The following is a 22,570-nucleotide window of genomic DNA, read 5'->3' as shown; positions in this document are numbered from 1 at the left end:
ATCGCACAAGAAGAAAAGACTGCTCCAGGGTTTAAAGCAGCAAAGGACAGGCTGACCTTGTTACTCGGTGGAAATGCAGAAGGGGATGTAAAACTCAAGCCGCTTCTTGTTTACGTTTCTGAAAACCCACGAGCTCTAAAGGGTTGCCTCAAGCTACAACTTCCCGTAATATGGCGGTCAAATACAAAGGCTTGGATGACTGGGGCATTGACCCACGATTGCGTGATCAATTACTTCTCCAATCATGTTGAGAAGTACTCCAAGGAAAACAACATTGACAACAAATCTTTGCTGCTTGTAGACAATGCTCCTGCCCATCCTCAGCATATGGAAGACTGGTGTGAAAACGTGCAGGTAGTATTTTTACCACCAAATACTACCTCACTTTTACAGCCTATGGATCAGGGAGTTATTGCTGCTTTTAGAGCCTATTATGTAAAGCATACCATGCTGCAGCTTATCAAAAAAACTGATAAGGACAAGCTATCAATCAAGGAGTTTTGGCGAACATACAACATAAAAATGGCTTTGGAAAACATGAAGGATTCATGGGTGGAGGTGAGCGCCTCCACAATGAACGCTGTGTGGAAGAAAGTGTGGCCTGAGTGTGTCCACAATTTCACCGGGTTTGCTGATGTTCCGTTGATTACAAGTCAAATTGTAGACCTAGCGCAGGAGGCTGGTTTTGAAGAGGTTGACGAAGAGGACGTGGAGGACTTACTGGAGTCTCATGCAGAACCCTTAAGCAATGAAGATCTCATGGAGTTGGAACAGCAGTGGGCTCTTGAGGAAGAAGAAGAAGAAAATGCTGTGACACCTTCATCCAAGCATCTCACAATGAAAAACCTCAGCCAAATCCTCAGCTCGTTTGAAATTGTCATAGAATTTGTTATCAAGCAAGATCCAAATCTTGAAAGGAGCACTGATTTTAGCTTTGTTGTTCATGATGCCTTTGTTGCTACAAGTAACTTTATGCAGCAAAGAAAAAGAAATCCATCCAGCCCACTCTCCATGCATTTTTCAAGCCAAAAGAAAGTGATTTCAAGCATTTTTCAAGCCAAAAGTGAAGAGGGGGACGATTCTGCCACTCCGCAAATGTGACTTGTCCACCGCAATCAACTCCGTTCCTCCGGCCTCGGGGTAAGTCGCCACTACTCGAGGAGTGTGTTTTGTTTATTTGTGTTTATGTCCAAAAATTTGTGTTTGTCCAAAAAATTCGGAGCGAAAAACGCATCCCCCCTTTTAACACATTGGTTTCTATGGGAAAATATGTTTTGTTTAACACAGTTTCGCTTATCATATGGTTTTCCAGGAACGCAACCCTTGCGAAAAGCGAGGACTTACTGTATATAAATATATATATATATATGTATATATGTATGTTCCCAAAATAAAGCCAAAACGGTACACGATAGCGCAAAAATTTTAGGGCTACATTTCTCACCATTCGCCTGCGATGTGCAGTGTCAAGTTTCGTTCAAATCGGGCAAAGAAAAAAATTTTGAAAAAATCAATTCCCGATTCAGTCAAATTTTGGTATGACGATTCATAAAGCGCAAGGACAAACCATGGAGAATGTGTTGATATACCTCGAGAACCGGTTGGCCGAACGATGACTCCTGAGGGAAATGCTCAAATTTTCTTCAAGTTAAAAGTTTGACCACTAAATAATATTAAAATTTTGTGTCTTTTTTTTATTCATCAACCACTGTCACAACGGGAACCCAACAGGTTCATGGGTCATCTCGTAACCCTTAAAAGTGTAGGTCTTTCCTTTTGAGAAATTGCAAAGGTAGCCATGGTGTCAGTGAGTACAGTTTCCTGCACCATCAAAAGGCACTTGGAAACTGGAGGAATCTCTGACAAGAAGAGGTCTGGTAGACCCAAAGCCACAACACAATCAGAAGACAAGTTTCTGAGTCAACAGCTTTCGTGAATGGCGGCTCACATGACAGCAGCTTCAAGCACAGCTTAACACTGGTCGAAGTAAGGAAGTTTCAGTTTCAACTGTGAAGAGAAGACTTTGAGCCTCAGGTTTGACAGGTCGAGTGGCAGTAAGGAAGCCATTGCTGAGATGGCAAGAAAAGAAAAAGAGGCTTGCCTGGACCATGAAGCACCGCCAGTGGACTACTACACTACCGGTCAATGAAGTCGGAGATCTGTGGAAGGAGGGATCTCTCTCTCCAAACACCCCCACCTCCTGGTCTTCTCGCCCGACCCCGCTGACCCACAACAATATATATATTTATATAGATCAATATACATGTATAGATATGTTCGATATATATATATATATATATATATATATATATATATATATATATATATATATATATATATATATATATAATATAATATATACTAGTAAAGGTGCCCGTCTTCAACGGGCGTCACTGGCAACATATGGTAAAAGACAGAGAGCATGAATGTATTTTAAACAATATATTATATCATTTTTATCCATTGATTGTCATTCAGGTTTTCCCCTTCGACTGTCCCGCAGTAGCTCCACTTCGATGACATTACCACGTAGTTTAGTGACTACACAACGTGTACCATTCGTGAGTTCCGTAGGATCCATAGAGCGCGTTAAAATTACAGGGCACCCTACTTTAAAATGATCCAAAAGGCCGGATCAGTTTCGTCTACATATTCATATCTTGTAGATTTTAGCTGGCCGGATCAGTTTCGTCTCCATATTCATATGTTGTAGAATTTAGCTGATTCTGAAACTGTTAACAGCATGTCAATCGGATGGTTCTGTGATTTTCTACAGTGGTAGACAGAAGTACGACTTAAGCCTGTACGCCACAATGTGGAGACCCGAGGACCTAATATTTCACAACAAACTAAAAACTCACAAAATTTGAAGATATTTTAAATAAACAATTTATTATAATATCAATTAAATATTTTTATCCATCAGTAATATGAATTGTTCTGTACAGCTATAGTTATTCTCCTGGGATCTGCGCATCCATCCACAATCTATGTTCTCATGAAGTGCAGTAGGAATAATAAAAAGTCGGATGAACATGAACTGTTTAACTACCATAATCATCAAAACGAATTTTGAGGGGCCTCTTAAGGAAGCCAATAATATCATTACTATATATGTCAAAGTTTGTTTCATTTCATGCAGTCACAAAAATCTGATGGTGGAACAAAAAAAGGGGCGTGCCGAAATATTAATATTAGATATTCTTTATAACACAATATAATTAAGGTTTGGTTTCTCACGCAGACTTTCCATATGGTCTGAGCCTGAATGATTCAGGGAAGACGGAGGCAGGGCGCCCTCTTGTGCACACATTGCCGCTTGGCGATGGAGCCTTTTATTGTGGTTCATTTGATGGACTGAATAAGGAGATAAACTGAACCACAAGAAGTCAATAACCCACTTGTTTTAAAATGATCATCAAAGGCTCATGGGGGATTTTATCAAGTTATGAGGAGACTATGGACAAATCAATATGGTATTTGGGATTTGAACCTGAGAATCTTAACATCCTAAGTCATGGGTTCAGAATGGAGCAACACACACACAGGCAAACTTAGTCGGTCTGTTCCCCAATAATTTAGGTTTTGTCACTGGAAAATAATTTTTCTCACTTCTAACTGTTTCATTTTGTTGTTACAAACATCATTCTTTAACATTTATTGCCTTATGATTTGTATAATATCAATGTTCAAATTGACAAAAGATGAAATAGTGATGGGTTATTGAAATTGAAGGTGTAAAAGGTGACGTGATATAATGTACATGGAACTTAAATGTTTAACGTCTCCAATTTGTGCCATTTTCTACAAAGCACCCATGTGCTGTGGTGTCGGGTGTGGTTGAGCATAGGACTGTCATCATTATCATCATCATCATCATAGTCCTCATTTACGACCATTTCCATGCTTGTATGTGTAAGTCGTGGTTCACCTAATGGCTGCTTTCCAGGCTGCATGATCCCTTGCTCGCCCTCTTTTGAGGCCTTTCACTCTAAGATCATCTCTCAGCAACACATCCCATGTTTTCCTCGGACACCCTCTAGCTCTCCTTCCATTCATAGTTATATTTATACACCTCCTCACACAACAACCCGACCACATCCTTTCCACATGTCCAAAACATCTCAACCGACCCCTACGCATAACCTCACTTATGCTTTCTCCACCTATATAACCTATCTCTTAATTCCACATTTGATATCCGATCCTTCAGTCACATCACACATCCACCTCACCATTCTCATTTCATTTCGTTCACACCTCCGTTCATCCTCCTTTGTAATCACCCATGTTTTGCTGCCATACATCATCATGCTTTGAACGCAAGCTGCATAAAGTTTTCCCTTTATTCGGAGAGAGGCCCCTTTTGATGTCAATAGGGGTAACAACTCCCCAAACATCCTCCAGCCACTTCTAATTCTTACATTCACTGCTACCTCCACACCATCACCTGCACTAATCATATTACCAAGGTAACATAATTTATCAACACATTCCAGGGATATATCCCCATAAACTAACCTTTCCGCTCTTACTGGAGTCACTTGTTTACCTGCGCAAATAGCACATTTAAAGTCAGGTGCCACCTGCAGTCTACCCTTGATGCCACTTCACCTATTGTGCACCCACCAGTTTCAGGATTTACACAATATTGAATTGCTACCTACACCTTTTCTACAGACAGCACAGGGCCACCTCCCTCTTTTTCCACACTTCCTTCTCCCACACCACTATAATCGGTACTTTTGTTTTCTTTGTATTCACTTTCAGTCCTCTGACCTCCATACCCTCCTTCCATGTTGTATATTTACCCATTACCTCTTCCACCCTGTCGGCTATTAGCACCAGGTCATCAGCATACAGGAGTTCCCAAGGTGAGCCTCTTCTAAATTCCTGTGATACAGCCTCAAGAACCATGATGAACAGGATTGGACTCAAGACTGACCCCCTAATGAACACCTACTTTCACTTCAAAATCCTCACTCTGCACTCTATATACCCTCACAGAGGTTTTTGAACCATCATGCATTGCCATTACTACCCAAACTAACCAATCCTCCACACATACCTTTCTCATGGAACATTGCACCACTTCCTGAGGCACCCTACCAAACGCCTTCTCCAAATCCACAAATATAAAGTACAGTTGTATATTCTTCCCCAGATATTTTTTCCTGTAATTGCCTAACTATAAAAATTGCCTCTATCGTTCATCTTCCTGGAATGACACCACATTGCATTTCATGTGTGTTAACACTCTCTCATCAATTTATCTATGACTCTCTACCACTTTCATTCCATGGTCCAGCAACTTCAGACCCCTTCGTTGCTCTGAACTAAGGCATCACCCTTCCCTTTATAAATATTCACCATGACGCTCTTCAACCAGTCATCTGGGATAGAGGTCTCCCTTATAATTGCATTTATCAATTTAATGATTAAATTCACTCCAACATCACGAGATGCCTTCAGCATCTCTTCAGCACTGTACTACCGTGTAAAAGCTACACCAGTGACTTCAACTTCCCTTCAAAGTAAACCCCAGGCAAAGTTTGCGAGTCACTCACATTATGCACAAGCAATACAATTATCTCATGTGTTGTTTAAAAAGTGAGAAATAAATCAGTTCAGGATCATGTGTGTCATTGGATATCTCCATATGCGGATTTCAGGAGGTGGAACAGAGCCCTCCCAGGTCTCAAAGTATCCACCTCCGTGTGTGTGCATGTGCGCACGCAAGTTTCTGTTGTTAACTGCGGTGGGTGGTTTTCAGGAGGTAGAATGGAGTCCTAGCAGGTCTCGAAGTATCGACCACCGTTTCAGTAAGGGATCATGATTCATGGACCAAGCTGTGAAGTTTTCTTGTTCTCAAGGTTTTGTTCCGAGGCCTGTTCAGTATCATCACCGAGCCCCGGACAGCTTCCAGAAGATCTCCACAAGGGTTTTTTTTAATCATTCCCATTGCTCCAATTATCACAAGTACAATTTTGGCGTTCTTCAGCTTCCAGGATCTTTTCATTTAATTATTGAAGTCTTGGTATTTCCTTGATTTCTGCGTTGGTTAGGCCAAAATCGCTGGGTACTGAAGCCAATGCCTTCTTTTCTTTTTGTACCCAAGTACGATATCTGGTCACATTGCTTTGTTCTCTATGTTCGTGCTCGATGGAATCATCAGGTCGTATGTGAGCATTACTTCCTTGTTTCAGTGTTTCCTTTTGGTTCATGTTTCCATGAGTTTTTTTTAAACTGGGATATTGAAATTTTTGTAGATGTACCAATGGATGACTCTACATACCTTATTGTGTCTTTGTGTGTACAGGTATTCTGACATGAGTTTTTTACTTCCCGATTGGAGGCGGCTCGTGCTTTCTGTTTCTACATTGTAGAACCTACACTTGTCCGATTGACTCGGTTCTGCCATATTTTTGAAGCTGTTGATGTGTTCTTGGTCTTGGGCATTTATAATGATTCGTTCTCCATCCCAGTTGAGCTGACCTCTTTTTAGCCATTCCAATGAGCCTTCTTTGTCTATGCCCAATCTGTCCAATTCTATTTTTTGTCCTTGCTCTTTTATCCTCCCTGGTGTCAGTGTATATCTGTTGATATTTCACTTAATATTTTTCTTTTGTCTTTTATGCAATCCTTTTCTTTGTGACATCTTATATTCCCAGCTCTCTTTGAAATTTTTTGCTAGGTGGGTTAGGGAGACGTTTTCTCCCTTGCTGTCTTTATGTTTGCATTAAAATTGGATTCGGTAGTCTGTTGAACTTTTCACATATTCAGCCAATCCTGCAGTTGTCATTCTGTGGACTTGGTTGAGCTCCATCAGGCCACTATCTGTGTCTCGTCTCAGCAGGTACATTCTCGGGATGCACTGATTTTTGTGGAACATTTTATGGAAAGTGAAGATTTTCCTTGTTTTGATAGCTAGTTTTTTTGGATGTACAGAGTCGAGGCTCATGGAAGAGATGGAACACAGATTGAATGAGAATGCAACAGAGCAAAAGGTCGAGAGGGAAACACCAATAGGTGAGTTGAAGGACAAAATAGAAGGAGACTAAGACAAACAAAGGGTGTTGAGAGGAATGGGGGTAGGAGAGGATGCATGAGATGGACAACATGGATACAGAAGGTAAGAAAACTCTCAGGAGGGAAAACTGGAAATTTGGAAGGAGGTGGGAGGAGGAGAGGGGTTAATGAGGGTATAAAAGATCATGGTTTTGGATTGTGGACGATCTAAGATGGTGGTGAGGAGCTGTCTTGAAGAGCTGGAGGGAAGAATGAGGTTGAAGATAATGTGCAAGTTGGTTCCACAATTGGGAAAAAAATAGAAACGAATGAGTGGAGGAAAAGCAGAGGGAGCAAGACCAGAAAGGAGGCGGTCGAAGACAGAGACCACCGACCAGTGGCAAAGTGATAGACCCCTCGACTCAGCTTCACCGTGGGACATTCAAATAATCTCGTAGACCTTGGTTTCCTTGCTGTCAAGCTGAGCAAGATTTGAGGCAGAGTTGCCAGCCTAGAGGGGAGAGCAATACTCCATCAAGTTGTGGATGAAGGCCTTTTAGGTGGATAGGAGTTCCGTTGTGCCAAGGAAGGACTTTGTACGATGGAGGATGTCCAGTCGGCGGTTGGTTGTGGAGGCCAACTTGAATTGTGGTTTGTCCAAGAAAGATCATGGCTGATAGACCAAGGAGTTTGAATGACTGAACTTCCTCATGAGTGAAGTTTGAATGACTGAGCATTGTTAAGAAAGTATTTCGGACTGTTTGCCAGATTGTCCTTTTGGAGAGAGAGATTGAGAGTGTGAGATTTGTCAAGCTGGAAGCACATATTCCAAGTGTTTGACCAGTTTATGATTTTATCTAGTTCTGAAGAAAGGGAAGAGGTTGCAGCCTGCCTGTCTAAAGGATGAGAGATGTCACGGCAGAAGGTGGAGTCATGATCAGCAAATAAATAAAGGTGATTCTCCTGAGAGTCAGAGAGATTGCTGATGAAGATTATGAATAGGACTGGGCCCAGAACACTTCCTTTGGGCACTCCAGCCTCAACAGGGAGAGGAGATGAAAAGGATTCCATTGAGAAACACGCATTATCTAAGAGAGTAGAGGAAGTTGGTAAGCCATGGGTGGAATTGGTCTTGGATTCTTTAGGCATAGGGTTTCGACAGCAAGACAGGATGCCAGACTGCATTGAAAGTTCGATATATGTCTCGAGAGACAGCCCTGATCTTATATCTGACATTGCAGAGATCTTATATCTGTAAGCAGCATGTCCAAGATAGAGTGACCTGTTCTGAATCCAAATTGATATCAGATGAGACTGTTGGTGGAAACTAAGGATTTCATATCACCTGTGATGATGGATTACATGACCTTGCTATTGGTTGGAAGCAAGATAATACATCTTTAGTTAAGCAGGTCAGTTTTTGCACCTTTGTTATGTAATTTAGTGATCTTGGATAATTTTCAAGCAGATGGAAGATGGCCCAAGGCGAGTTATAGGGTGAAAAGACTAGAAAGAGAATGTGCAACAACAGAAGAGCAGGTTTTAAGGACACCTGAGCTGAAGCTGTCCGGTCGAGTTGCAGAATCAGAGTGAAGGGTTGCCAGAAACTTCTCCACCTTCTCAGGTGCAAAAGACAGATTGCAGGAGCAATTAGGTGTGACTGGGTAGGATGGGTACAGAGTGCGAGAGGTTGGGGACAAAAGGTTTGGAAAGCAAACACAGGATCAGCCTCGTTATGTGCAGGCATTCCTGATTAATTGTTTTGCACACTTGTTTGTGACATATTCGCTGGACCTCTTCTACTCCGATGCATTTGTATGATGCTTTGTTCTCTTGTACCTGTATTGTTATATCGAGGTAGATTTTTATGTTGTCTATTTTTGTTGGTTTACCTTGTACAAATGTGAAAGTGTAGGATGGCCCATGAAATAGAAATATTAATAATGTAGAACAGAAGACACAAATAACTCTGATATTATCAGACTTACCTGGAGTGGATGCTTTTGCTCCAAAAAAAAAAAACATTTTTCCTTGGGGACATCTGAATATTACATATATGCAAATTTGGTGTCTTTTTGAAAAACTGCTCAGCCATTCATGCATCTGGTTCACAATGAGCTGATAATTAAGACTATTGGAGCTTGCATATCGTTTCTGAGCTTGAAACAAAGTGGCACCAAGAGGGGTATTTATAACTTCATGATAGATTGGTGTCAAAATCTTGGGATTTTAATCCTTTTGCCAAACTTGGTGCCATATGTTGGTTTCATCAGCCACAGATTGTGGATGGATCATGGGCCTTGAAGGACAACTTGTGTGTGATGACACTGTGTTTTGTGAAGACAACAATCTCTGGAATAGTCTGCATTGTATGTTGGAGCGTTTCGGAGCCACGATTGGTTGTTAATCAGAGAATGAATGGTCTGGAAACAAAGATTGCTGGTTTTAAAGCGGCGATTACTGCTGTAAGTGAATTGAGAATGATAATCAGGAATTAAGAAAATAATTATTGGATCAGTTTCATAAAATGGAAGATTAAATGGATTGCTAAACCCGAAAGCAGAGGTTTGACATTTGTTTCAAGAGGAATGAGAAAATGTTGAAGAGTGTAAAAGATTAACAGGCAAATAATGAGCTCATTAATAAAAGGGATGTATTGGAAAGTTGATTGCAGATGATAGTAGAAGGTTGGAGAAGATGTTTCGCCCCAGAATAAACCAATTGTAGGAACGAGTCGAAAAATCAAGATAAGTTGTGAAAGGACAGGAGACCCTTTAGAAGCAGTGCAAGGTTTAAGAGCATGGCATAATAATGGGATTATCCGAGGTGGTGGAGTACGACTGTTATCATAAAATAGCAATGTAATCCAAACAATAGCAAACAAATTGAGAGATTGCATTTCACTTTTTATTCTTTGAAGTTTTTAGATTGACTCCCTTGAGTGTTCCTGTCGAGGTGACTGGAAATGATTCTGCAATCTGCCCATGACTAAGCAGCCATATGTGTTGTGTTGACAGCCACAGGATGGTTGCCGTATGGTGGAGCAATTTCAGTACCTCGGCTGGCCGAGTGGCCGAGATGTGCCAAGCTCGCGGCACTCCTTCCTGCGACTTGTGCTGGCCGTAGAACGATGGCAAGATGAGTATGGCATGGGAGGCCGAACTGCTGTTCATTGTCAGTGAGTTCCTTTTTTGAGCATGACAAGCTAACTTGAGTTTCCACTAAAAATGTCCTCACTGCAACACTGTTCAAGGGATGGAAGGGTAACTCACTCAATAGAGTACTTTACCTTTGAGCCATCTTGTCCCAGAATTGTTCCTATCCTTTGTTAAATGCAATTTAGATTTTTTTTAAAAGAGGCCATTCGTGTTCAGTGCCAGCACGGGCAATTCATCTGGGAGCATGCTATCTTCAAATGGGATGCAAGGCCACATTGTTCCTCCTGCATTAGGTTTGTGAAACCTACACATGCTGTTACTGCCAGTAGGTTCATCCGGTTGCCCTGCTCGAATCCCAGCGAACCATGCCAAAGCGGTCACAGTGGCCGACTGATTTCCATCCCAGGTCGGTTTACAGGCCTGCCCGCCACAATACCGTACCTAGTGATACCACTGAGCCAGTCGATAGGCCATGCTGATCAGTGCAGTACGCCCGTTCTTGAATAATGACCATGCGGAGTTACTACGTATAGACATGGCCATGTTCTCGGCGCTAATCACCCAAATCCAAACTGTCCTTCAACGGACTTGCAAAATTCTAATAGCGATCAGAACCCCCCAAATTCACTCTGAGACAAAGTGGTTTTAAAGCGTATTTCAGAGCATACCAGGGTGGGGATACAGTCAGAAGCAATACAATCATTAAACAACACTAGTGCAGTACATGACTTTTGAAATGATGTGTGAATATTACCGAGGCCTTTTATGTATTCACTGTATGTACGTGTATTTGTTTGTCCTTGCCAGGCACTTTAAACCTGCCATTGCTGGCACAAAATGTGCAATTCAAAGTCTTTTTAACACAATTTTCAGCATTTAGACGAAAGAGTGGCAATGTCAGGATGGTTAACCATAATTGTTCTGCTCAATGAAAACCAGACTCATGGAAATATAGAAAATATGAGAAATATCTGTGGATGAGAGGTGGTGATTTCCAAACTTTTCCTGTTAATACAAATATCGAGTGGCGGCAATGGCAAACACACACACACACACACACACACACACACACACACACACACACACACACACACACACTTCTCTTTTTACCAATAGATGCAAAAATCTGCTATAATTTATGTTGTGGCCATAGAACCAAACAAAAATTAAATATTTACAATGACCCTCACAACTCATAGAGCTCCCACTCCCAACCCCCCCCCCCCTTCCTCTCCTCCCAAACATGATTAATAGTAAATGTCGTCATTTTAAACTTCCCCTGTACGTGCATTGACAATCCCCATGCATGACCTTCCCATCAGTGTGAAGAAGTAACCAAACCAGATATGGTGTCTGGGAAGTCTGCCTGAATGTTGGTAATGTCGGTATCATCTTTCCAAAAGCAGACGTCCATTAAATAAATCACCAAGCCTACCGCATTCACATGAGGTAATCCCACAAGGTTTAGCGTCCACTCATTGGCAGCGATGGTTAAAGGTTTGAGTAGAACTCACCTGTCTATGAACCTTCAGGTCTTGCACCAGTCCACGTCCTCGGGAGTTTGCAGTGCAGAGAGCTGAAAACTATCAGCTTTTTTGGTGAGTTCAGAAAGTTCAACAACTCTTTAGTTGTGCAGAGGCACACCCCTTTCTTTCAGGTACATTTACAAGTATTTCCAGCTTTGAGAAGCTTTGTGAGCCATTTTAGGTAACAATCCATATCTTGCACACACGATATAGACCGACTCTATGTTGCCCAGAACACCACCATTTCCTAGGGTTTCGGTGCATGCGCACTGAGCATTCTGGGGTGGATTACATCATTTCAAAAGTTGTGCTCCCATGAGTCAATGCACAACGGCAGATCCTTATCCCATGTCATCACTGAATGGACCCCCTTCACACTTTCGTCGATAAACCAGGGATATTGACAGGACAGAAATATCATCGACTACGCCTCCACAGGATGCAGCTCAATTCCAGGTGGAGACATGCCCTTGCTAGGACAGTTCGTCCTGTACACACAGCATGAGGGGGAAGTGGGCGTGGCCTGCAGTGTGGGCGTGGTGAGAGGCTGTGGTCGGCAAATGCTTCGGGCTGTGGAGAAACTCTCTGCAGCTCACGTGTGGCTTCCCCAATGAGGTCGTCTGGCATCTCTCTACCTGCAGTTTGTACCGCCCCCTTTTCTAGCCTCTACCAAAATCCATATACCAACATCGTGATGCGCTTAGCCTCTTCCCGCTCACCCGGTATTGCTCTGGGAAGGGGGGGGGGACAAAGCATGGAAAGACAGAGTGCAAGACAAGAGAGGAGGCAGTATAAGACAGACTCAGCTCCATCGTGAGAGATTCCATTAATCTTGAAGGGCTTGGTTTCAATTGTGTCAAGATGAGCAAAATGTGAGGCAGGGAAACCAGCCTAGAGGGTAGAGCAGTACTCCATCTTGCTGCAGATGAAGACATTGTAGATGGATAGTAGTTCAGGTGTGCCAAGGAAGGACTTTGGATGACTGAGAATGCCCAGTCAGCATCTGGCTTTGGATGCCAACTTTGAAATGTGGTTTTCCCAAGAAAGCTCATGGCTGATAGTGAGACCCAAGAGTTTGAATGACTCAACTTATTTAAGAGGATTGTTGAGACAGTAGATCGGGGGTTTGCCTGATGGTCCTTTCGGAGAAAGTGAGAGTGTGAGAGAAAAGAGGAACAAATGAGTGCTGGTGAGCAGTGAGCCGAGATTTTGAGAGTTTAACAAGAAGAGGTTACTGGCCAACCGTGGGCACCCTGCAGAAGCCTGGGAGGTACAGAGCCAAAGAGAAGGCAGAGGGTGTAAGACTAAAAATGAGGTGGTAGAATACAGAGAAGCCACCAAGCTATTTGTGATGTGAGAGAAACAGAACTAAACAATCAGCTTTGGCACAGGAAATCCCATTGATATTGAAGGCCTTGTCTTCCATAGCATCAAGAAAGGCAAGGTGTGAGGCAGGGGCGCCAGCCCAAAGGCGAGAGCAGTACTCCTTCAAGCTGCGAATGAAGGCATTGCAGGTTGTCAAAAGTTTTAAATGGCCAAGGAAAGACCTTGCATAACAAAGGATGACCAGTCGGTAGCTGGTTTTGGAGACCATTTTGTAAATATGGTCTACCCAATAAAGATCATCGCTAGTGGTGATCATCCATATGTTTGAGTGACTTAACCTCTTCAAGGGGTTTGTTTAGGAAATGGATGGGAGAGTTTGTCAGACGGGCCTTTCGGAGAGACAGGGTGAGTGTGTGGTATTTGTTAGGGTTGAAATACATATTCCAAGTGTAGGACCAGCTCCTGATTCTATCACAGTCTGTGGATTAGATCATTGTTTGTGAGTACCATGGATAAATTTCCTACGTTGAGGTTAAATGGGATATGGTAAGGGGTGAGTACTTACAAATACGAGTAAATTGGTGGATTAAGTGAATGAGGTGTGGATAAAGCACAGGCATCATGAACCAAATTGTCTTTTCCTTTGTCTCAGTTTCCTTGTCTATTATTTTATAGTTTGAAATGCAGAATAATTTCTTACCTAATGTTTTGTGTACTTGCAATAATAACCCTTTATGGTGAGTTCAATAATTCACCTCCAGTAAGGTGGTGTGTTTAAGCAATGAAATAACAACATTGTTTTTGCGGATCTGGTGCAGGAATGGTGCCGGTCGTAGTGGGACGTTCTGTGCGGTGAGCATCGCGTGTGACATGGTGAAACGGCAGAACGTGGTGGATGTTTTTCATGCTGTGAAAACACTTCGCAACAGCAAACCCAACATCGTGGATTCTCTGGTCAGTCGGGTGTTTGGAGGGCAGACTTTATGACCTTTCTAATCTGGTATGGAAGGACAGCTGTGTGACATTTCTAATCTGGTGGAAAAGGGCAGCTGTTTGTCCTTTATGATCTGGTGAGATTGTAGCTTTGTGACCTTTCTAATCCTGTGGGAGGGCATTTAGTTGTGTAACATTTGTAACTGTTATGAGAGCTGCTTTCTGACCTAATCTGGTGGCAGTGAAACTTTGTGATCTTTCTATGTTGGTGGAGGGCAGCAGTGTGACCTTTCATATCTGTATGAAGGGAGTAGCTGTGTGACCTTTATAATCTGAAGGGGACAGCTACATGATGGTCAACATGGATATGGTTCTTCAGATGTAAAGGCTTTTCCTTGAATGAAAAATTGTGATGTAGTACCTTTATTGAGCCACCAAAAGTCTTTTGTTTCGATGAATATATAATAGAACAGCCTTTGTGTGAATGCAGCTGCAGGAGCTTTTTCTCTTTGAGAAAAGAAAGTCCGTGTTATTAAAGACAATTGTTTGCATAATTTAAGCTTTGTTATTGTGGAAATATATATATATATATATATATATATATATATATATATATATATATACATATATACATATACATATATACATATATACATATATACATACATACATACATATTGTTGTGGTTGAGGAAATTCGCAAACCACCATTCAGGTCCCGTAGGTGAGATATCTCTGTAAGTACATGTGTAGTTAGCCCCAAACCCGTTGTTTAGAGGGAATAAATGTGATTCATTCGGGCTGCGACCCTTTAAGATAGCCGTTTTTCTGTTCTATCTTTATTTTGAACCAACCACGTCTCAACCGCCATCACACAACAACCACAAACCGCAACTCCGCTTCACAACAACAACAACGCCAACAGCCACGACCTTTACCTTCACAGCACACCATCCCGCAACCATCGCATCACCGCCATTCCAAGCGTCACCGTGGCCAGGGACCTCCACTTTAGACCCTCCACCACCTTCGCCTCTCCTTCTGCGGCCATTCCCGCACCACTTGTGAACGCCGAGCGTCAGGCTGTCCTGGCCTCGTGCGGGACGCGCGCCGAGCCGTGGGTGCAAAAAGCGGCCTTTCCGAGGAGAAGTCGGATCAGGAATGATACACGCCCACTTCTGATCCGTCCTATCAGCAAGCGCGGGGCGATTTGGCCCCGCCTCCAGGCGCGTCGGAGTAGAATCGATATATGCAAATTCTAGGATCAGGGGAGGTTCACGCCCACTTTTCCTCCGTCCAATGGGCGAGCGTGGCTCCGCCCCCGAGCTCATCCTGATCCGGAAATTTGCATATGGGTTCTCCTGCCGTACTATAAAGCGCCGAGCGCAGGGCGAATTCAGTCAGTTTTGGGCTCGGGCGAGTTGGAGAAGTGTGGCAGCGGCAGAGAGTTTTAGGCTTGGGCGAGTTGGAGGGGAGTCAAGGTGAGTTGGAGAGGTGTGGCGGCGGCGGAGTGTGGCAGCAACAGTCAAGACGGGTCTGGACGAGAGTCAGTCTGTCGGGGAGCTGCAGAGAGGGGAAGCCAGGAGCGCGGTCGAGGTCACAGTGGAGTCGCTCGTCGCGGGACCCAAGCAAGCCAGCTATCCTCTTTCCCCAAAGCATCAACAATCCCCCCCTCCCCCCCCCGCGCTGAGATAGTGCGGAAAGGGGGCCCCGTTCCCACCCCATTCCAAGCAGTGCCAACGAAACCCGCGGAGGAGCGCGGAGTCGGGGCACCGCCGCCACATTTGCGGCTCATCGCAAGACGGGTAAGCTCCACCCGGTCTCGCGCCCACAGGCCCCGTCTGTCCCCTTGTCGTTGAGGGTGGCCCTTTTCTTTTGCTTTTGAGTACATGTGTTGTCGGCGCCGTCTGTAAAGTAAAACTGTGTAAGTGTTGCCGTGTGTTCGCGTAGTCGGTAGTAGATCTGCATTGTTGTGTTTCTTTTGTTGCAATTGCTTTTGGTGCATAATTGTTGTAATTGTATATGTGTGCTTTCCGTGTGCCACGGAATAAATGTGCCTTATGTTGAACTGTTTTTTCCCGTTTCGCTTCGTCTTTTCTTTCATTGAATCTCCATCTTACTTCACGTAAAGGGTTGGTAGTGGGCTAAATACGCCCGATAATTAATCGGAACCGTCGAGGTTGACGATAACACCGCTCGGTTATCCCGATAGTACGGAACGGGTCACTTAAAGTGGCCCGAGTCCGGAGTCGACCTGCGGCGAGGTGCGATCGCCCGGTCTACCCTCCTTGTGGGTACTTAGGTAGGTCGAATTTGGCGAACAACCCTATCCCACGCCGGGGGCCAATTGGCACGATCGTGGTGAGGCCGAAAGGCCCACCCGTGACTAGTTCCCGGCGTTAGTCCGAGAGGGTCACGACAGAATTGTCCGTCCGGTGGGCGATGTGCCGCGATTCGAGTTACGTGGCCGCTCGCACGCCGGCGGGCGCGAATTCGCGACACTGGTGTCAGGTCGTGGGACACAAACTCATCCCCCTCCTCGCGGCACTGGTGTTGGAGAGCGGGAAAACGGGCTCTCCTGTCTCCAGCTAAATTCACGGGAATCGGTCCAGGGGTGAGAGGAGCGACCCCCGATTTCCTCCAAATTACGAGCGATTTAAATTAACCCTTTACGAGAAATAAGATGGTGTCTCAAGGCGAGCGGGTGCCGGGTGGATTACGTATGTGTAGTAATAATTTAGAATCCATGGCCCGGGATGGAACCTCTTGTAATTATAATCTACCGGGGAGCTCAACCCGATTTCCTGAGCACGGACTTTGCCGGCAAACTGGGTCTCATAATGGCGGCGCGATCGCCCCTCAGCGCAGCACGGAGCGAGCGGCTAATTATGGCTCGGCGAATGGCGCAACACGAGGCGGTACTCCCAACAGCCACCGCTTCAAGCCACGTGGTTATGGCAGGTGAAGCAGGCGGACATTGACGGGCTTCAAAAACAATTGGAGGAAGAATGGAAAAACAAAACAGAGGAGGAAAAACGGAAATACATGTTGGAATTGGAGCAACTGACGGGTGAGGTAGGAAGAGGCAATCGAGACAGAAAAAGCTTGGAAGAGAAGGTAAAAAGAGAACAGGAATACCAGAAACAATGGAAAGAAGCCAAAGCAAGGTCGGAGTGTGCGGAGATGAGGACGGAATTAGAAAAAATAGCTGCTGAGTTGCGGAAACACCAGAACAAAGAGAGGGAACTACAAAATGAACTGAGAGTGTTAAAAGAGGAAAGGAAGAGAACGGAAAATGAAACTTTAAGAAACCACACTGTACAGATTGAACAGCTGGAAGCGAAGGCCAGACTAAAGAATGAGGAACAAGAAAGAGTAATGATGGAAGAACGAATGAGACAGGAGAAAGAAATCAGTCAGTTGAAAGAAATGACAAGATTGCAGAGGGAAGAACGAGAGGAACAATGGAATAGAAAACAAAAAGAACATGAATCTGAGGTTGACCAATTGAAAGAAAAGCTGAGGCTGGAGTACGAGGAGATAGACAAAGAACAGCGAATGAAACACAAAATGGAGATGAACCAAATGAAGAAAACCATGAAACTGGATAAGGAAAGACAGGAGAGGAAACAAGGAAGAGTAATGAGACAGCAGCGAATGAAACACAAAAAGGAGATGAACCAAATGAAGCAAACCATGAAACTGGATAAGAAAAGACAGGAGAGGAAACAAGGAAGAGTGATGAGACAGCAGTGAATGAAACACAAAATGGAGATGAACCAAATGAAGAAAACCATGAAACTGGATAAGGAAAGACAGGAGAGGAAATAAGGAAGAGTAATGAGACAGCAGCGAATGAAACACAAAAAGGAGATTAACCAAATGAAGCAAACCATGAAACTGGAGAAGGAAGGACAGGAGAGGAAACGAGGAAGAGTAATGAGAGAACAGCGAATGAAACACAAAAAGGAGATTAACCAAATGAAGCAAACCATGAAACTGGAGAAGGAAGGACAGGAGAGGAAACGAGGAAGAGTAGTGAGAGAACAGCGAATGAAACACAGGAAGGAAATGAGCCAATTGAAAGAAACAATGAGATTGGAAAACAAAGAGCAGGATGAACAGTGGGAGAGAAAACAACAACTATATGAGTGTGAAATTGAACAACTAAAACGGAGAGCGAGATTGGAGTCAACAGAGATTGAGGAGCTCCGGAGGGAGAACGAACAGCTAATGGGGCTCAGAGAGAAAGAACGACTCAGATGGGAAGGAAAAAGGAACCAGGAAGAGACAGAAATAAGGAACAAGGAGAGAAAATGTATAGAGACACGGGAGACAGAAAAAATCGAGGAGAGACTGCATGATAATGACAAGGTTAGAGACGTACACACACACACGGAGGTAGGGGAGGATAATGAGGGGGAGCTGGCGGACTGGGTGGAGACCCAGTGCGAGCAGCGGGATAGCCTCCTCCAGGAACGAGGGGAGGGAGTATGCCCCCTTGAGGCGAGTCACGACCAGGTGAGTTCGGTCGTGTCGAGCGAGGTCGAGGGGAGGAGTGCTGTGGACAGGTGCACGGAGAGCTTGTGGGGTATAGAGGCCCCGGACACCCTTGTGGGGACACGAATCCCCAGTGTGGTTGTCCCGGTGTGTGTGTGTGGTGCAAGGTGTGAGTGCGCCCCCGTGTGTGGAACTACTTCCCGGCGTTAGTCCGAGAGGGTCACGACAGAATTGTCCGTCCGGTGGGCGACGTGCCGCGATTCGAGTTACGTGGCCGCTCGCACGCCGGCGGGCGCGAATTCGCGACAATATATATGTATATATATCAAACTAATCCATGTAGAATGCTACCATTTAAAATATTTGCCTGACAAATGTTGTTTAGATGTACTTCCTTCAAATATTCTGTTAAAATCATTCAGAGGGATCAAAAGCAGGTGGTTTGTGAAACAAGTAACTCGGTTAGTAAATGGTTATTGAAACACTAGTCTTTCAGGTGAAGGTTCGCGTCAATCTGCGTCAGCAGACAGGTGCAGTAGAACAATGGATGAAATCAATGGGACATTGATTGAGGTGTGCTAACCGCCATGGGAAGCAAGGAGAACCTGGCGTTTCGGGTGTTCAGCCTTCGTCAGAACAAAAGAGCTTGGCAGTGCTCTTTTGCCCCACTTGGGAACGCAATCTCCCATATGCTCAAATACAGTGAGGAAGTGAGATGAATTTTCCTTTTCGTCAGTTGGAGCACCTTTCACGAGCATCACAGTTACCCCAGATGCATCATTTGGCCACGATTTACATCTCTGATCCATTAACTTTCCTGACCCTACCATGTGGGACAAGCTAAGTAGGAGAAGCCAAGTTTTCTCCCACATTACCATGTGGGAGAAGCCAAGTTACATTGCATCACTGTGACTACATTCTTTCCCTTTTGATGGATTGCAAATTAAATTATCGATGTAAAATATAGATCTCATGCTTACAAACTGTGCCTGAGCCCAAGTGACATCATGATTATACATCGTCACCATCTGGTGTCTCCTTTGTGGAATGATCTGCTGTTAATGTGTCAGACGTATGCGTGTTTATGTCAGTGCGTTGGTTTTTAACCGACAACGAAGTGGAAGAAACGCTGAGTATGGCTTTCCTTTTGGTATACCATGAAGCCAAAAATTACACTCACAGTGGAATAATCTGTCATGTAAAAAATAATAATTCAGAAAAACGATGTCGCCACTCCCTATCTAACTATCATGTTAAGAACACAGCGTTTTATGATATAATGTTAAGGTTGCTTTTTAATATGGTTTTCAACTTAAGACAGCAACTCACACTTGGTGTTGTAATGGTCAAAGCATCTTCTCAAAGTCTGGAAGGTCAGTGGTTCAAAAAAATATTCGTGGTTTGAACCTCCAACCTCGCTGAGTCATACCAAAGACTTTAGAAAAGGTATGGGCTGCTTCCTCACTTGATACTCAGCATTTTAAAAGGATAGAGCATGGACAGACAAACAACCATAAGTTGGCAACCATCATGCTGGCATATGAAGTCTATTCTCTCTTCTCTCTTCACTCTCTTCTCTTCGGCTTTAGTCCTCATGCACATTTACATCTATGAAGTTACAAACTCCCAAACATCCATCCATGAGAACCATACTCTGTGCAGAGCATTGGTGCTGCCGAAGCAGTCTCCTTGGCTATTGGGCACAATCATGGACAAGTCACCACTCCAACACAGAATACCAGCAAGCGAGCACTCATTTCGCCAAACTCAGAAGGATGATAGGCAGAGTCAACCCCACCTGGAATTATTTCAATGGCCAGCAGGATTTGAATTCAGGATCCTAGGATCCTATGCCCACCACTCTTAGCCATTAAGCCAACACCAGGCATAAAGTCCCAAACTCAAGGTACAAATACAACTTTGTGGGGGTGAGGGAGGGGGGAGGAGGGTAACATAGGTTATGTGGCCGTGGCCTCACGGGGGGTGTGGGCGGGGTGGTGGTGTGGGCGGGGTGGTGGTGGTGGTGGCAGAGGCAGATTACAATTTCCTTTTTTTTTTTTTTTTACCTGGGCAACGCCAAGGATAAAGCACTCTACAAAGGATGGAGGGTCCTGTCAAATCCTATCATCATGTGTGAGACATTTCTAGCAGGAAGAGACATCAGGATGAGTGGGGGGGGGGGAGTATGGGGGGTGGGGAGAGGACGAGGAGTGGGGTGGGGAGTGGGGTTAAAGCACTCTATGCATGGGTAAATTTGTCTTTCTTTCCTTCTCCTTCTCTCCCAAAAGTTTTGGCAAACAGGATGACCAATTGGTCCATCAGTGAAGCGACTGCTAGGCTCTGCTAGTTCTTTATAAGGGAACTCATATTAACTCATTGTGGTGGTGTAGCTGGTGGTGGAACAGAGAGCAATGTCATATTGTTGTGCAATGAGTACTGGTGTTTGTGCGGGTGTGGATCATCACTGAAAAGGTGAGATAGGATAGTCGCTCATATTACAAATGTCTTGTCTTTTGCAGATATCAATCTACGAAGGCTCGTGGAGTAACTTGTACATGTATCACACGCAGGACTTTTCCCTGCACAAATCAGCACTGTACTTCATATTGGACCTAGAATCCACACACCATGAGCTTTATGCTCAGATGGGATCATCTTTCTGACGAGAAACCTAAATTTATTGTTCACCGACCTTTATTTCGAACTTTGTCGTGAAATGTACAGTTCTGTGTGGATCGCATATGTATTGTGTTGGTCCTATCATTGTGCTTCTCTTTCGGACTCATGCACATAATAGGTATGCAAATATAGTGGAATGTTTCACCCCCATCTCCCCTTCCTTCCTCTAATTCCTCCATTCTCTTTCCAATATCCTTTCTCTCTCATTTTAGGCCTCCTTCCTCCACAATTGTCCTGCCCTCGTTTTTCTCTTCTGTCTTCTTCTGTTCCTTTTCTCAATTTGTTTAACCAATTTAACTGGCATCCTCCCTCCCCCCTCCCACCCGGAAAGCTGTTGTTTTGTATTTTTTTTATGCCTCCATTGACCAAGTCACCAAAGACATTGTTTTCAGGTTGTCCATCCGTGCGTCTGTGATAGGTTTTCATTACCGCGATTACTAAAGAACAGCTGAAGGGATCTTAGTCAAACTTAGGATAATTATGTACAATGATGTAAAGATGAACTTATTCGATTTTGGTTTCAAAAGGTCATGTTAGATAAAAAAAATATGTTACTGCGCTAACGTATGAACCAACGATGGGATTTTGACCAAACTTGGAATAAGTATACAGTATGATCCAAAGATGAACTGATTAGATGGTGGCATCATGAGGTCAAAGTTCAGAAGTCAAACTTGGTACATGTATGTATAATGATGTATGCATAAACTGATTATATTTTGGGGTCAAGAGGTCAAAGGTCAGAGCTCATGTCAGGTAAAAATGTGATGCTTGAGAATAGCTGGTGATTTAAATCAAACTTAGTCCAACTATGTATAATGATGTAATAATGTTGCGGGCTGGGGATCGGCTGCGAGCACGACCGCAAGGTGGAGCAGTAGGGTCGACTCTGCCGAACACCCGGAATTTAGATCGTACCTTTCGGAAAACTCCGAGGGTACGGGTCCCTTACCGGACCGTGAATCGTCAATAATTCCACCACGTGGTAGAGGGTTATTTGCCAAACTTCAAAATACCTCGAGATCCACGTGGCAAGCAACCGAGTATTCACACCCTCGACGGCACTCGTCGAGTCGAGTCATTAGCGTGCCCGACCCGTACGCAACCCGAGCGGATGGTTGTCAAAGTCCCGTCGGTCCAAATGTACATTTGCAGCGGCAACAGCCTTTGTAATTCAGCAACACGCGCCATGCCAAGCCAATGGAAGAAACACAGAAACGAGCTGATTCATTTAACAAATGGGGTATTTATTCACAGTAATCGGGGAAACGAGGGAAGCACGTAAGGGCAGAGTTATCACCACTAATAGAGAATGCGAATTTACACACAAGCACTTAAACAATTCTTACTTAAAGACGGGCCCACATACAGACGCACACCCAAAAGAAATGGACCCAAAATGGTCTTTATTATCCCTTCAGCTCAGAGGGAAGTCGAGCTG

At 44.1% G+C, this 22,570-nt stretch overlaps 1 protein-coding gene across 5 annotated transcripts in view; it reads left to right on the top strand.

Annotated features, from left to right (window-relative positions):
- The window catches only part of LOC147020304 (receptor-type tyrosine-protein phosphatase kappa-like), a 374,226-nt gene that overhangs the window by 343,919 nt on the left and 7,737 nt on the right, over nt 1-22,570 (top strand). For 3 of the 5 annotated variants that reach the window (XM_085895596.1, XM_085895595.1, XM_085895594.1), the window contains 3 exons: nt 10,026-10,186; nt 11,699-11,764; nt 13,837-13,972. In XM_085895596.1, the coding sequence (XP_085751722.1) occupies nt 10,026-10,186; nt 11,699-11,764; nt 13,837-13,972 (363 nt within the window). The remainder of the gene's footprint in view (nt 1-10,025; nt 10,187-11,698; nt 11,765-13,836; nt 13,973-22,570) is intronic. The other 2 variants (XM_085895598.1, XM_085895597.1) reach the window with 1 other exon arrangement.

The sequence above is a fragment of the Eptatretus burgeri genome, chromosome 9 (assembly GCF_056783735.1).
Source record: "Eptatretus burgeri isolate ZD-2024b chromosome 9, Ebu_testis_v1, whole genome shotgun sequence".
NCBI classification, from domain to species: domain Eukaryota; kingdom Metazoa; phylum Chordata; class Myxini; order Myxiniformes; family Myxinidae; genus Eptatretus; species Eptatretus burgeri.
Note: the sequence above shows the minus strand (reverse complement) of the source record. Positions and strands in the feature narration are given on the sequence as shown.